We start from the raw sequence: 16,547 nt of genomic DNA on the forward strand, positions 1-16,547 counted from the left end.
GGCACTTTACACGCAGCAACATCGCTTGCGATGACGCTCATGAAAGCACCCGCCCCCGTCGTTTGTGCGTCACGGGCAAATCGCTGCCCGTGGCGCACAATATCGCTAGGAGCCGTCACACGTACTTACCTTCCTAGCGACGTCGCTGTGGCTGGCAAACAGCCTCTTTTCTAAGGGGGTGGTTCGTGCGGCGTCACAGCGACGTCCCACGGCAGGCGTCCAATAGAAGCGGAGGGGCGGAGAGCAGCCGCATGGAAGTCACGCCCACCTCGTTGCCGGAGGACACAGGTACGGTGTTGATCATCATCATGGGGTGTCACATGTAGCGATGTGTGCTGCCCCAGGATCGTTAACAACTTGCGTCCAGAACAAGGAACGACATTTGGGAAATGGACGACGTGTCAACAATCAACGATTTGGTGAGTATTTTGCATCGTTAGCGGTCGCTCGTACGTGTCACACGCAACAACGTCGCTAACGAGGCCAGATGTGCATCACGAATTTCGTGACCCCAACGACATCTCGTTAGCAATGTCATTGCGTGTAACGGGGCCTATAGAGATTAATCTAAAAAAAGCTAGATTTTTATTAACAGACCTTTGCTTCTCCAGCTTAAGTAAGATCAACCCTCCTAAGTGGTCTATATGGGCATGTACAGTTAGGTGCACAAAGATTTGGACAGTGACACAATTTTCGCGAGTTGGGCTCTGCATGCCACCACATTGGATTTGAAATGAAACCTCTACAACAGAATTCAAGTACAGATTGTAACGTTTAATTTGAAGGTTTGAACAAAAATATCTGATAGAAATTGTAGGAATTGTACACATTTCTTTACAAACACTCCACATTTTAGGAGGTCAAAAGTAATTGCACAAATAAACCAAACCCAAACAAAATATTTTTATTTTCAATATTTTGTTGCGAATCCTTTGGAGGCAATCACTGCCTTAAGTCTGGAACCCATGGACATCACCAAACGCTGGGTTTCCTCCTTCTTAATGCTTTGCCAGGCCTTTACAGCCGCAGCCTTCAGGTCTTGCTTGTTTGTGGGTCTTTCCGTCTTAAGTCTGGATTTGAGCAAGTGAAATGCATGCTCAATTGGGTTAAGATCTGGTGATTGACTTGGCCATTGCAGAATGTTCCACTTTTTAGCACTCATGAACTCCTGGGTAGCTTTGGCTGTATACTTGGGGTCATTGTCCATCTGTACTATGAAGCGCCATCCGATCAACTTTGCGGCATTTGGCTGAATCTGGGTTGAAAGTATATCCCGGTACACTTCAGAATTCATCCGGCTACTCTTGTCTGCTGTTATGTCATCAATAAACACAAGTGACCCAGTGCCATTGAAAGCCATGCATGCCCATGCCATCACGTTGCCTCCACCATGTTTTACAGAGGATGTGGTGTGCCTTGGATCATTTGCCGTTCCCTTTCTTCTCCAAACTTTTTTCTTCCCATCATTCTGGTACAGGTTGATCTTTGTCTCATCTGTCCACAGAATACTTTTCCAGAACTGAGCTGGCTTCATGAGGTGTTTTTCAGCAAATTTAACTCTGGCCTGTCTATTTTTGGAATTGATGAATGGTTTGCATCTAGATGTGAACCCTTTGTATTTACTTTCATGGAGTCTTCTCTTTACTGTTGACTTAGAGACAGATACACCTACTTCAATGAGAGTGTTCTGGACTTCAGTTGATGTTGTGAACGGGTTCTTCTTCACCAAAGAAAGTATGCGGCGATCATCCACCACTGTTGTCATCCGTGGACGCCCAGGCCTTTTTGAGTTCCCAAGCTGACCAGTCAATTCCTTTTTTCTCAGAATGTACCCGACTGTTGATTTTGCTACTCCAAGCATGTCTGCTATCTCTCTGATGGATTTTTTCTTTTTTTTCAGCCTCAGGATGTTCTGCTTCACCTCAATTGAGAGTTCCTTAGACCGCATGTTGCCTGGTCACAGCAACAGCTTCCAAATGCAAAACCACACACCTGTAATCAACCGCAGACCTTTTAACTACTTCATTGATTACAGGTTAACGAGGGAGACACCTTCAGAGTTAATTGCAGCCCTTAGAGTCCCTTGTCCAATTACTTTTGGTCCCTTGAAAAAGAGGAGGCTATGCATTACAGAGCTATGATTCCTAAACCCTTTCTCCGATTTGCATGTGAAAACTCTCATATTGCAGCTGGGAGTGTGCACTTTCAGCCCATATTATATATATAATTGTATTTCTGAACATGTTTTTGTAAACAGCTAAAATAACAAAACTTGTGTCACTGTCCAAATATTTCTAGCCCTGACTGTAGGTCATGGAAAATTGAATAAAATGATACGTTGAGAATCTGCCTCCAGAGCTTATGTTATCTGAAAAGAAGTGTAACCAGTGTGAGACATGAAGATCAAGAGTGTAGACGGTCAGTCATTACATGGGTCACACTGCTAATGCCCCCTTTCAGATAACATAAGCTCTGTACGCAGATTCTCAGGGAGCTTTGTGTCCGACCCATAGATCATTACCGCTCATTTACATATGGAGAAACACATGGATTTCTCTGGAGTAAGGGTACCTTCACACTTTAGCGATGCAGCAGCGATCCGACCAGCGATCTGACCTGGTCAGGATCGCTGCTGCATCGCTACATGGTCGCTGGTGAGCTGTCAAACAGGCAGATCTCACCAGCGACCAGTGACCAGCCCCCAGCCAGCAGCGACGTGCAAGCGACGCTGCGCTTGCACGGAGCCGGCGTCTGGAAGCTGCGGACACTGGTAACTAAGGTAAACATCGGGTATGGTTACCCAATGTTTACCTTAGTTACCAGCTCACACCGCTTAACTTAGCGTGTGCAGGGAGCAGGAGCCGGCACTGGCAGCGTGAGAGCTGCGGAGGGTGGAAACGAAGGTAAATATCGGGTAACCACCTTGGTTACCCGATGTTTACCTTAGTTACAGCTTACCGCAGGCTGTCAGACGCTGGCTCCTGCTCCGTGCACATTCAGGATTGTTGCTCTCTCGCTGTCACACACAGCGATGTGTGCTTATCAGAGGGAGAGCAACAATAAAAAAACGAACCAGGGCTGTGTGTAACGAGCAGCGATCTCACAGCAGGGGCCAGATCGCTGCTCAGTGTCACACACAGCGAGATCGCTAATGAGATCACAAAAAACGTGACTCAGCAGCGATCTCAGTAGCGATCTCGCTGTGTGTGAAGTACCCCTAAGACATCGGATAGCAGATATCAATGTATCATTTTGTTCAACTTTCTATTACCTGCATGTCTGTACAGACAGCTTAGGAAGGTTGATCCTACTGACAGATTCCATTTAGGATTCTTAAAAGGGGGTTTCTAAACTTACAATATTGATCCCACATCAACAGATTAGCTTTTTTTTTTTTTATAAATGAAAACCGTGAATTGTCATGGGCGCAACAGTTCAACTCCTATTCACTTCAATAGGAGATGCGCAGCAGCTAAAGACAGCTGTGACACAACTAAGGAAACTGTTTACATCTTGCTAATAGTGGAGCTGAAATCAGCAGATAGGGGTGGCGTGTTGGGTATCGGCTCACCACCGATTTAGGATAGGTCATCAGTAGCATCAGGAAAACAGATACAATAGAGAAATAGCTCAGAGTCCCAGATGCAAACTCCGTAGAAAAGATCCTACAAAGCCTCTTAGTAATCTCCGCTAGTGCATGGACAAAACAGACACGGAGACACTTTTAAGGTATACATGAAGATAAACTAATCGGGAATAGAGATTCCCAGATTTCAGCATCCACAAAAAGATGCTTAATGAAATGTAACCTTTAATTGTTCATAATCAAAATTATTGAAAAGGCACGTTAAAAAAATCTCCTGCAGTCTTGTGTGTTTCGGATCGCTATGAAGAAAGATCTATTTGTGATCCAAATTGCAGAAGACTACAGGAGGGTTGTGTGTTTGCCATAATTTTTGATTATGATCCATTAAAGATTACATTTTATTATCACATTTTTGTGGATGCTGGAATATCATTTCCTATGGATTTATCTTTATCAGCAACTTAAGACTTGACAATGCATTACAATTTAAGATCTTTGCAGTTCCAAAGAGGTCTGATGACCACAGATCATAAAGTAATGGCATATTCTAGCAATATGCATTTACCTTTTTGGTAAAACCCCTTTAAGCTTTTTTAAAGATAAGACCATTTATTAAAATAATGGTATAACCATGTGGAAAATAATGATTTTTTTGTCTTAATATTTTCTGTGTTTTGATTTCAGCTCTACAAACAAATGCTTGATGACAAAGTTCCGCACTTGCTCATTGATGTGCGACCACAGCCTGAAGTAGACATATGTCACCTGGAGCACTCCATTCGTATCCTTGCTTGTAGAATATGAGTGATATTTTGGAGCATTTTTAAACTATATAAGTGGTGTGTTTTTCTAACAAATACTCCTTGGACAGCAGTAGTGCAATCAGAGATGCTTTTCTTCTTTTTTTTCACTAAGCCTGCTGAATGAGTGATTTTCTTCCTTGTTCTGAGTTTAGCAAGACATAATTCACCTGGATCCCATTCCTCATAAAGAACGTGTCACATTGTACATACAGTCTGATCTGTGGACAGCATAGAATAGAGAAGGAGACACAGCAGAATTATATATAGGTGTGTGGGAAAGGATTCAATATTACTTGTAATTTACTGATTGAAATACCTGTAGTTTATATACATGAGTCCAGTGGGCGGTCCTACTAGTGATTGACAGCTGTCTTTGCACAGCCATACAGGAAAGACTGTCGGTCACACCAGGGATTTCAATCTATAAAGTGGAAGGTTTACTGAAACTGTTCCCACAAAAATGGATCTCATTTGGATCAGTTTCTTCTGCTCTATAATAGCCTGAATGCCATCAGATCCCATTTTCAACATGACAGGTTCCTTTCAAATTAATTCTTTATCTCATTTTTCTAAGATTAGGAATAATGCTTGAGATGTAAATACCCCTTAAAATAATGTTTGTTTGCTCTTTCCACAAGTGATCAGGGCTACGGAAATAGCTGAGATGGCTGTGCTATATTATTTTCTTTATTGCAGTCTATAGAACTTATGGAATGAGCGTAGTGCCGTTTGCACGGCTGTTTCAAGAGCCCTGACCTCTAGTGACCTACTCCCATCTCGGCCATGAATGACTGACAGAGGACTAGCCCTTTAACTGAATATTTTTTTCTTAAACTATATATGCATAAAGATATCTCTTTAAGCCAACTGGAAGACAAAAATTTCACTTGGGCCAATGTCCTGACTGAAAGGCTAGCAGAATTAAACCAGAGCAGTAAAGAAATGGACAATAAAGGTAAGCTTTACAAATAACCTCCTCTATAATCATTGTTCTGTTAATCTTATTGCATTATAAGCTGGCACGTTTACTGCATAGATAACTAATCTAGTGTTCCCTCTTCTCATATTGCTATATCTTGCTAAAAAGACCACAATCAGAGCTCCGGGATTTTTCAAGTACAGTTTCATCAGTGTTCGGTCTGTGTGTCAGATTTTACTATTAATGTTTGATCAGTGATTTTTCACGTAGAAAAAAAAAAATAATAATTTGCAAAGCTTCTCCTATCTATTACGATGTTAATGACAGATAGCAAATTAATTTTTGTTATATTAGCACCCTGCCTAATGAGCCCTTTGTATAGTATACGTGATTGCTTTATGTGCAAAAACACAGAATGTTAAAAATCTGTTTCCAGTATGCTAATTAGTTTCAGACTAATGGAGAGTGCACTCCACAGACTAATCCCACTAATTGTCCCACCACACCACTGTGGGCATGATAGTATGTTGGGTAAGAGCCCGTGTCTCTGCTGGCTCTCTGCTAGTCTTGTTCATGCACGTGACTTTCACCATTTTATGTGATTGTGCAGTGAAGCCGGAGAATGTATGCCCGTCTTCACTGTGCACTGACATGCAATGATGATAGTCGCGAGACTTGCAGAGAGCCAGTGGTGACACATTCTCTTGCAAATCATGTTTTCATTCCCACAAGGGGCAAGGCAACATGATTAGTGGGGCAACTAGTCTCGGGAGCCCTATTGATTAGTCTGAAATTCATTAGCATATTGCAAATGGATTTTTAAAGATTCTTTCTTGCCATAATATTCAATCACTTGTACAAAGGGCTTGTTAGGTAGGGTGTTAACATAAGAATAAACACAGGGTGAGGCTGTGGGGGACCCATATCCCATTTTTCTATATTTGGTAAGCTACACTTGTTTGGGCCACATTCACCTTTTGGTGTATGGATACTTTTTGACACTGATGTTTGTATGGGCATAAATTTGTGTTGTAGTTACCCATCTATATGAGGATGATGGGGTGTAAACCACTCATATATGTAGGCTATTTGTAACTTGCCCATTGTCTTACTTTTGGCCCGTACTTTACATAACAATCATGTGTTATTTGTGTGCCCGCCCTCAGGAGTTTTTTACTATTTACTCCTCCTTGACCTCTACGTTATATATTTTGTTGTGTCATTCATGTAATTTTATTATATTTCTCAATAAACATTTTTGATATTTTTAGAAATACGTTTGGTTTATTCATTTTTTCAGTTTTTGCTCTAGCCATATAATTTGTGTTTTTTGGTCATAAAGCTTTGTGAGATCTTGTTTTTTTGTGTCATGTTGACATTTTATTGGAAGTACTTTGGAGTACATATAATATTTTGAACACTTTTATATTTTTAGGGGAGGTGTGTTGACAGGAAAATTTCAATCTTTGCGTCTTGATTTTTAATTTTTCTTGCTTTACGATTAGAGATGAATGAACTCGCAGATGTTTGGGCTCGGTGGGTCGGGCCAGACTTTAAAAAAAAAAAAAATCCAATCCAGTACCAGACTTGAACACGGACATCTGCCCAGACCCAAAACCACATATAAGTCTATGGGGACCTGAACATTGTGCTGTAAAATGGTGGTAAAAAGGTCTAGGGGATTAGAACAGGGCAGTTACATTTACCGAATCTCCCGCACAGCTGTAACACTGCTTGCGGGTCCCTCATACATATTCACTGCTTCCTCCACCCACTGTCAGTCCTGGCATCTGTGATTGGTTGCAGTCAGACCGCACCCCCACCCAGTTTGACAGCGTCTGTGATTGGTTGGAATCACACACGCTGTCTGCGTCCCTAAAGTGGTGTAAAAATAAATTGGCATAAGGTCCATCTATATCCTGACATGCAGCGCAGATAAAGCAGACGGCTACAGGCTGCAGCCCCAGCTGTGTGCCTATATCGGCTGTGTATCAAAATAAAAGGGACCCTATGTGGCTGTCTTTAATTATTTAAATAATTTTAAAAAACGGCCTACGGTTGTCCTCCCCCAATTCTGATACCCAGCCATGATAATGCCGACAACTGGGGGCTGGTATTCTCAGGCTGGGAAAGCCCATGGTTATTGGGCCCCTGAAGCCTACAAATAGCAGCCTGCAGCCACCCAGAATTTTTGCATCCATTAGAAGTCCAGCACTGTAGCTGGCTCATCCTGAATGCTCTGGTACGGTGGCAATCAGTGTACTATAAGAGCTCACAGCTGTCACTAAGCCCCAGATTAGTAATGGAATGCATCTATGAGACTAATAAATAATGAAGGTTTCAGCTCACCCATATGAAGTCTCCAAGGCAAGGATGGATGCCCGCAGTCCCCCGGACAGGCCGGTCCGTGATTCAGAGTAGATATGGAAGGAAAAAGGGTTTGGGACTCAGCACCAATGCAGTAATATAAAACTTGGAACTTTATTAGAAAATCTAAAACGAAGGTACACAGGTCATCCAAAAAATCGCTATGCGATTTGCCTAGCGGCTTTACGCGTTTCGGACAAACAGGGGAAATTAAAAGCGGCTTATGACTAAGGACTGCTTTTAATTTCCACTGTTTGTTTATTAACCCCAAACACAAAAGTCTTACATAACACACATGAGGTCCCACGACAATCCCAGCTCTGCTACATACTGATATTGCAACTTGCGGGCAAATTACAGAACATGACCACACACTGCGGCTTCAGGCTGAAACTGACTGAGCCGCAGCTGTGAGCGGTGACATCACTGAGTTTAACTGCGGTCACAGGTGACAGCCCACAGTACCCCACCTGTGACCGGAGGTTAAACTCACCTTAGGGGAACTGATTGAACTCAATGACCTCACCTCTGGTGAACAAAGTTCAATGAGACCTGCATCTACTGGCAAAAAACCCGACACACAGACACACCTTGAACACGTGCTACATGCGCTGAATGCTCTGTGTGGCATGCGGTATTATTAACATTAAGCCATAAAAGAGAGAAGACAATCAAAATACTACATTTTTTTTAAACTTCTAGAAATAATAGAAAAATATTTGCTTTTATACTTTGTTTTTTTTCTTCTTTAGTGATTGTTATATGCAAACTTGGAAATGATTCACAAAAAGCTGTGAAGATACTACAGGAATTTTCAAACCGAGGAACATCCAAATTTGAAGCTAAAGATATTATAGGTGGTTTGATGGCCTGGTCTGAAAAGATTGATTCCACTTTTCCACAATACTGAAGTATCATTCCTTGGTGCAATTCCAGTTTGTTTTCATGTTCAACTAATAAAAGAAAATTGAAACGATGTCTTGATTCATCAAATTTCTGAACCTTGGTAGCAATAAATGTACAGATCATTCATTTTTATCTGACATTGAATCTAAATAGGAAGTTGAAATTTCACTAGAAAGAGAAAGTAACACACGGTCAGTACTATAAGGGTACATTCACATGACCGATCCGTTTGTCCTGGTCAGTTCCTGTTTTTTTGCAGACCCACGGACAGGACCATCTTTTCAATGTCTTTTGTGTAGGATCGGATGGCACATGGAAGAACTTCCGTGTGCATCCGATCCTACAAAAAAAACACATCGGATGGCATATGTCCGCTCCGTTATTATGGAACATGTCCTATTCTGTTCCGTAATAATGGACCGTGACTCAATACAAGTCAATGGGCCCGCAAAATCCACAGAAGCCACACGGAAGCACTTCCATGTGACCTACGTCGGGTACCCGTGCAGTCTGTGTCCCACTCCAGCCCAGCAGCTGCTCGCACTGCAGTGTCAGTGTCTGCCCGCAGTATCAGCAGCTTCTCACATTGCAGTGCCTGCAGCTGCGGGGATGACAATCACTGCTGTCCGGAGGTTAGAGGAGATCATTACCTGCTGTCACGATCTCCTGCTCTGCTGACGTCAGCGCTTGTCACTGCCTTCCATTGCCTGCCGCGTTCTCACGTCACGTCTCGCGCGCGGCCTGAGACTGTTACTAGCGGTGACGTCACGGCTTCTCGCGATACTGCTGAGAACGCGGCGGGCATAGAAGTCAGTGACAGCGCTGACGTTAGCAGAGCAGGAGATCGTCGCCTCAGGTAATGATCTCATCTAACCTGACAGCAGCGCTGGTCATGCCCTGCAGTGACCTGGGCTGACCTCATGATGTTAGCTCAGGTCACTGCATTACTCTCCCAGCCAATGGGGAACATGCTGTTCTTCATTGACTGGGACAGTGACTATGGTATGGATCGCCATGGGACCCCCTTTTTGGATTACGCCGGACCCGGATTTGATTGTTCTTTTCAATAAATTGGTGAAAGAGGGAATGTTTTGAGGAGCGTTTCTTCAAATAAAACTTTTTTTGTGGTCTATTTTTTTTTTTATTACTGACTGGGTTGGTGATGTCGGGTATCTGATAGACGCCATGACATCACTAACCCCAGGGCCTGATGCCAGGTGACATTGCACATGTGGCATCAACCCCATATATTACCCCGTTTGCCACCGCACCAGGGCAACGGGATGAGTTGGGGCAAAGCGCCAGGATTGGCACGTCTAATGGATGCGCCACTTCTGGGGCGGCCGTGGCCTGCTATTTTTAGGCTGGGGTGAGTCAATAACCATGGACCTCCCTAGTCTGAGAATTTCAGACCCCAGCTGTCCGCTTTACCTTGGCTGGTGATCCAATTTTGGGGGGACCCCCACGTGTTTTTTTTTATTATCATTATTTATTTAATTTAAAATAACAGCGTGGGGTGCCCTCAGTTTTGGATTACCAGCCAAGGTAAAGCTGCCAGCTGTGGTCTGCAGGCTGCAGCCGTCTGCTTTACCCTAGCTGGCTACAAAAGATAGGGGGGGACCTTACGTCATTTTTTTTTTAATTTATTTATTTTTTGGCTAAATACAAGGCTAAGCACCCTTTAGTGGAATGAAGAAAGTAAAATTCAGCTCACCCGTATACAGTTAGGTCCAGAAATATTTGGACAGTGACACAAGTTTTGTTATTTTAGCTGTTTACAAAAACATGTTCAGAAATACAATTATATATATAATATGGGCTGAAAGTGCACACTCCCAGCTGCAATATGAGAGTTTTCACATCCAAATCGGAGAAAGGGTTTAGGAATCATAGCTCTGTAATGCATAGCCTCCTCTTTTTCAAGGGACCAAAAGTAATTGGACAAGGGACTCTAAGGGCTGCAATTAACTCTGAAGGCGTCTCCCTCGTTAACCTGTAATCAATGAAGTAGTTAAAAGGTTTGGGGTTGATTACAGGTGTGTGGTTTTGCATTTGGAAGCTGTTGCTGTGACCAGACAACATGCGGTCTAAGGAACTCTCAATTGAGGTGAAGCAGAACATCCTGAGGCTGAAAAAAAAGAAAAAATCCATCAGAGAGATAGCAGACATGCTTGGAGTAGCAAAATCAACAGTCGGGTACATTCTGAGAAAAAAGGAATTGACTGGTGAGCTTGGGAACTCAAAAAGGCCTGGGCGTCCACGGATGACAACAGTGGTGGATGATCGCCGCATGCTTTCTTTGGTGAAGAAGAACCCGTTCACAACATCAACTGAAGTCCAGAACACTCTCAGTGAAGTAGGTGTATCTGTCTCTAAGTCAACAGTAAAGAGAAGACTCCATGAAAGTAAATACAAAGGGTTCACATCTAGATGCAAACCATTCATCAATACCAAAAATAGACAGGCCAGAGTTAAATTTGCTGAAAAACACCTCATGAAGCCAGCTCAGTTCTGGAAAAGTATTCTATGGACAGATGAGACCAAGATCAACTTGTACCAGAATGATGGGAAGAAAAAAGTTTGGAGAAGAAAGGGAACGGCACATGATCCAAGGCACACCACATCCTCTGTAAAACATGGTGGAGGCAACGTGATGGCATGGGCATGTATGGCTTTCAATGGCACTGGGTCACTTGTGTTTATTGATGACATAACAGCAGACAAGAGTAGCCGGATGAATTCTGAAGTGTACAGGGATATACTTTCAGCCCAGATTCAGCCAAATGCCGCAAAGTTGATCGGACGGCGCTTCATAGTACAGATGGACAATGACCCCAAGCATACAGCCAAAGCTACCCAGGAGTTCATGAGTGCAAAAAAGTGGAACATTCTGCAATGGCCAAGTCAATCACCAGATCTTAACCCAATTGAGCATGCATTTCACTTGCTCAAATCCAGACTTAAGATGGAAAGACCCACAAACAAGCAAGACCTGAAGGCTGCGGCTGTAAAGGCCTGGCAAAGCATTAAGAAGGAGGAAACCCAGCGTTTGGTGATGTCCATGGGTTCTAGACTTAAGGCAGTGATTGCCTCCAAAGGATTCGCAACAAAATATTGAAAATAAAAATATTTTGTTTGGGTTTGGTTTATTTGTCCAATTACTTTTGACCTCCTAAAATGTGGAGTGTTTGTAAAGAAATGTGTACAATTCCTACAATTTCTATCAGATATTTTTGTTCAAACCTTCAAATTAAACGTTACAATCTGCACTTGAATTCTGTTGTAGAGGTTTCATTTCAAATCCAATGTGGTGGCATGCAGAGCCCAACTCGCGAAAATTGTGTCACTGTCCAAATATTTCTGGACCTAACTGTATGTATCCGCTCAGTTCAGATGGGATGCAGGATGTCCACCGGACAGGCAGGTCCGTAGAGACAATAGCAAGGAGAAAGGATGGGACTCAGCACCAATTCCAGGATAGGAAAAATATAAATCCAACGAAAAATATATAAAAGTGTAGAAACTTTATTCAACGATTAAAAATCCAAGAAAAACATCATCGGTTCCATGAAAACACCATGGCTTGACGCGTTTCTGACAGTTGGAATGTAGATAAGTCCTTAATCATAAGCATCAGCATAAGCATTGATGCTTATGATTAAGGACTTATCTACATTCCAACTGTCCGAAACGCGTCAAGCCATGATGTTTTCATGGAACCGATGATGTTTTTCTTGGATTTTTAATCGTTGTATAAAGTTTCTACACTTTTATATATTTTTCGTTGGATTTATATTTTTCCTATCCTGGAATTGGTGCTGAGTCCCGTCCTTTCTCCTTGCTAAGCACCCTTTAGTGCCACATGAAAGTCACCAAAGGGTGTCAGCTTAGAATATGCAGGGAGGTGAGCCATTATATATGTCTTTCTCATATATTATCTATCTATCTATCCCTCTATCCATCTATCTGTCGATCTATCTATATATATCCATCTATCCCTCTATTCATTCATTCATTCATCCATCCCTCTATCTCTCGGTCTCTATATATATATCTATCCATCTCCATATCTACTCATCTACTTATCTTTCTTGCTGCTTCCGTTTTTTGCGGTCCTCAAAAAAAACGGAAGGCACACAGATGACAAACGGATGACATACGGACTGTATACGGAACGGATGCCACACGGATGCATCCGTGAGAAAAACGGACCAGTTTTTACGGACCGCAAAAACGGATCGGTCATGTGAATGTACCCTTAGACTGGTGAATGGCAAATATTTGCTATTTACGCAAAAGGTAAAAAGGTAGCAATGGGTATATGGTCTAAAATGGAAGGTGATTTACCAGGTAATCTACAGTATTGTTCCTTTAGTATATTCCCTGGTTTTCTGGCATTTTTTTTAAATACTTGAACAACCCCTTTAATGATCATGTGAAGATGTGCAGGTTGGCAGACTAAAGGAATTCTCCCCTTTTCAAACTACTTTTACCAATAGTCTTAGTTAGTGTAAAAGATTAAAAAAAAAATCCAAACTAAGCTTTAGTTACCTCCCCAAGGCCAGTGCTGCAAATGTGTCCTGGTATGATATGTTTGACTACTGCAGTGTAGGCTCATCGACAACGGTCTAAATATATCACTGAGCTCTGCAAATGTACATGGCATGAGCCCCTGAACTCAGTGATTGGCTGTAGTGCTGTCTAAGTACTGTCTACACAGTATGGAAGATAACTGGTCATGTGGGGTTTTACTACTATATACTTGCATTTATTAAAATATTTTTAATTTTGGTATTGTAAGTATCCTAATTGCTTATCAATTTTTTCCTCTATAACATTCTAGATGTTGTCTGAAATCTTTTAGTGAATGTATAATTATTTTTGTAAATCACACCTATTTCAAGTTACCTCTCTAGGGCAACTTCCAGTTTCTGATTATTTTTTCACTTCCTGTAACTGTCACATGGAGTTTTGCACAAACTTCATTGACTGTCATGGCAGCGTCAGACTCTGTTCACATTGCAGATTCTGACAATCCGCCTGATGGTTTCTGGAATGTCTCTGATCAACACAGGCAGACTCGGGCACCGACCTGCTGTGTGCTCAGTCATAGTCAGGCTAGCAAAAGTTAACCTCCGCTGGCCTGCTTGTTGGGCTCCTTTGATCACATGTTGTGAAGAGGCCAATCACATCTCCTCTCATATTTAAGCTGGATGAAATCTCCTACCATACAAGCTATAGGTTATACTGTGTTGTTCTGTGTGTTTTGGTGTTCTAATGTATCTAGTTTGGTTGTGCAGCTTACTGTCGTCTTGTTGAATCCTCCCTGATCTTGTTTTCATCCTTATCTTTTATTGTCTTTATACCTCTGTGAGTGTGTGTTGTGACAGAGTTTTAGTTTGCCTTGACTATCTATTTTTGGGGGTGTAATCTCACTCCTGTCTCTGTTCCCCCTGAGGGAGGGGAAGGAGGTATCAAATCAGGGCTGCTCAGGAGCAGGGCCAAGAAGGAAACTTAGGGGTGCTTTACACGCTGCGACATTGCTAGCATTTGCTAGCGATGTCGAGCGCGATTGCACCTGCCCCCGACGCACGGCCGATATGTGGTGATCGCTGCCGTAGCGAACATCGCTACGGCAGCGTCACACGCACATACCTGCTCTGCGACGTCGCTGTGACCGGCGAACTGCCTCCTTTCTAAGGGGGCGGTTCGTTCAGCGTCACAGCAGTGTCACTGAACCGCCGCCCAATAGAAAAGGAGGGGAGGAGATGAGCTGCCGGAACATGCCGCCCACCTTCTTCCTTCCTCCTTTTTCGGTGGACGCAGGTAAGGAGATGTTTGTCGTTCCAGCGGCGTCACACATAGCGATGTGTGATGCGGCAGGAACGACAAACAACATCGTACCTGCAGCAGCACCGATATTATGGAAATGAACAACGTGTCAATGAGCAACGATTTTGCACGTTTTTGCGCTCGTTGATCGTCGCTCATAGGTTTTCTACGCTGCGATGTCGCTACCGCCGCCGGATGTGCGTCACTAATGACGTGACCCCGACGATATATCGGCAGCGATGTCGCAGCGTGTAAAGTACCCCTTACGCATCCCCACCTTTTAGGGTTATCCCTGAGACTAGGGATAGCATAGGACCCCCTAACCTGAGAGTCAGCTTTGGAACCCTGGTTTCCTGCTATCCTCATAGTCATCATGCCAGTGACATTCTGTTTCAGACTTCCAGTATGATCTATGATGTCTCAAATGGAACATCATCACCGACATGGGCTGAAGTTGCAAATCTTCCTCACTGATCCTTACACCGCCACTAAACGGAATGTTATGCAGTGACATCCATGTCCGACTCTGGATTGGTCTTGATTTTGCTGATTTTAGAAATGTTTCCATTTCATTTGAAAAAAATGACTAGTTTAGAATTTGATGGCACCAACACTTCTCAAAAATGTTGGAACAGGGCTAGATCTACCATTGTGTACATAAAGGTACATAAAGCAGCAGTCAACAGCAAGCTATCTGCTATAACTTGTTAAATCCAAAGAATATAAATTGACAAACTGCACTAAAATCAATTGTCACATAAAGTCCTCTTTACACACTGAGACTTTCAGCGATCCCACCAGCGATCCCAACCTGGCCGGGATCGCTACAAAGTCTCTGGTGAGTCGCTGGTGAGCTGTCAAACAGGCAAACCTGGCCAACGACGAAACAGCGATCCGGACCTGCAGAACGACCTAGCTAGTCATTGGGGACTTTGTAAAGCAGCTTTTTGAAAGGGAAGTCGCTAACAAAGTCGCTGTAAAGTCCCCTTTACACACTGAAACTTTCTAGCGATCATGCTGCACAGCGGGAAACAAAGGACCAAAGAATGGTCCTGAACGATTTGTAGCGATCAGCAACCTCACAGCAGGGGCCAGGTCGCTGATGTGTTTCACACACTGCAATGTCGCTGGGGAGGTCGCTATTACGTCACAAAACCGGTGACGTTACAGCGATGTCGTTTGCGATGTTGCAGTGTGTAAAGCCACCTTAACTCTTGCTATGAATCCTGTATATAAAGTAAATAAAATCCTACATAAGTCTTATTAGTGTCTAGTTTGTAAACAGATATGTCTGTAATCCAGATTCCAGGGAGCCAAGAAGGGAGAGTAAAACTTAATTACCCATCAGCCATCGATTTCCTGGTTGAGGATGATGAGCATTTGTGATCTGTGGATGATGGGTGTAAGAAATGCCTGTGCAGCGCTCCAGCCAGCTGTGCTAGTGCACAGTAGCCACAATACAGAATAGCACAGTCCTCCTCTCCAATGCATTTCAAAGGAAGCGTCTTCCTTCGTCAGGGAGTTCAAATCCTACTGATCCAATACACTTATATAGGCAGACCTTGCTTCAGGTAATTATGGATCCAATAATTCACTATCTGTAGTTTAACACAATCCAATTCATAAATGCAAATAACTATTTTGCTATTCAATCCTACTGGTTTTAAAGTTTTTAATTGGAATATGAATTGACTTTCTAATCTAGACATTAAATGCCTTCATTTTTGTTTAACCTTTTCAATCCCCCAAAATATAGTGCCTTTTATGTTACTTTATATTACCATTATGGAACCCTGCCACCATGGGATGGAATATATTGATAATTCTTTACTTATATGCTGGGTATGCTTTGATTTCTACCTCCTACAGATATTTTAGAGGGTTTTTTTTAACTTTGTGTAGTAATTTTTTTTTTTTTTAAAGTATTAGTGTCCTTCAGTAATGTTAATGATTCAGTATGATAATGGTCATAATCCGTGATAACAATCCCCCCCCCCCACTTATCTGCTGGACGGATAACTATATTGTGATTATCTTGTCATTTCTTAATTTAGTATAATTCTGCCCTTGTTAAACTGTAGTATTTTTCCTTTATCAATTTTATGAATGTTCTTAATCAACAGATTTTGAAAGG

General features: G+C 42.6%; 1 protein-coding gene across 1 annotated transcript in view; it reads left to right on the plus strand.

The window, feature by feature from the left end:
- The window catches only part of MOCS3 (molybdenum cofactor synthesis 3), a 186,064-nt gene extending 177,431 nt beyond the window's left edge, over window positions 1-8,633 (plus strand). The window contains exons 11-13 of the mRNA XM_075338198.1: window positions 4,271-4,367; window positions 5,240-5,344; window positions 8,428-8,633. Coding sequence (XP_075194313.1) covers window positions 4,271-4,367; window positions 5,240-5,344; window positions 8,428-8,585 — 360 coding nt within the window. The 3' untranslated portion in view covers window positions 8,586-8,633. The remainder of the gene's footprint in view (window positions 1-4,270; window positions 4,368-5,239; window positions 5,345-8,427) is intronic.
- Window positions 8,634-16,547: the final 7,914 nt, after the last annotated feature.

Source organism: Anomaloglossus baeobatrachus, chromosome 3 (genome assembly GCF_048569485.1).
Source record: "Anomaloglossus baeobatrachus isolate aAnoBae1 chromosome 3, aAnoBae1.hap1, whole genome shotgun sequence".
NCBI lineage: Eukaryota > Metazoa > Chordata > Amphibia > Anura > Aromobatidae > Anomaloglossus > Anomaloglossus baeobatrachus.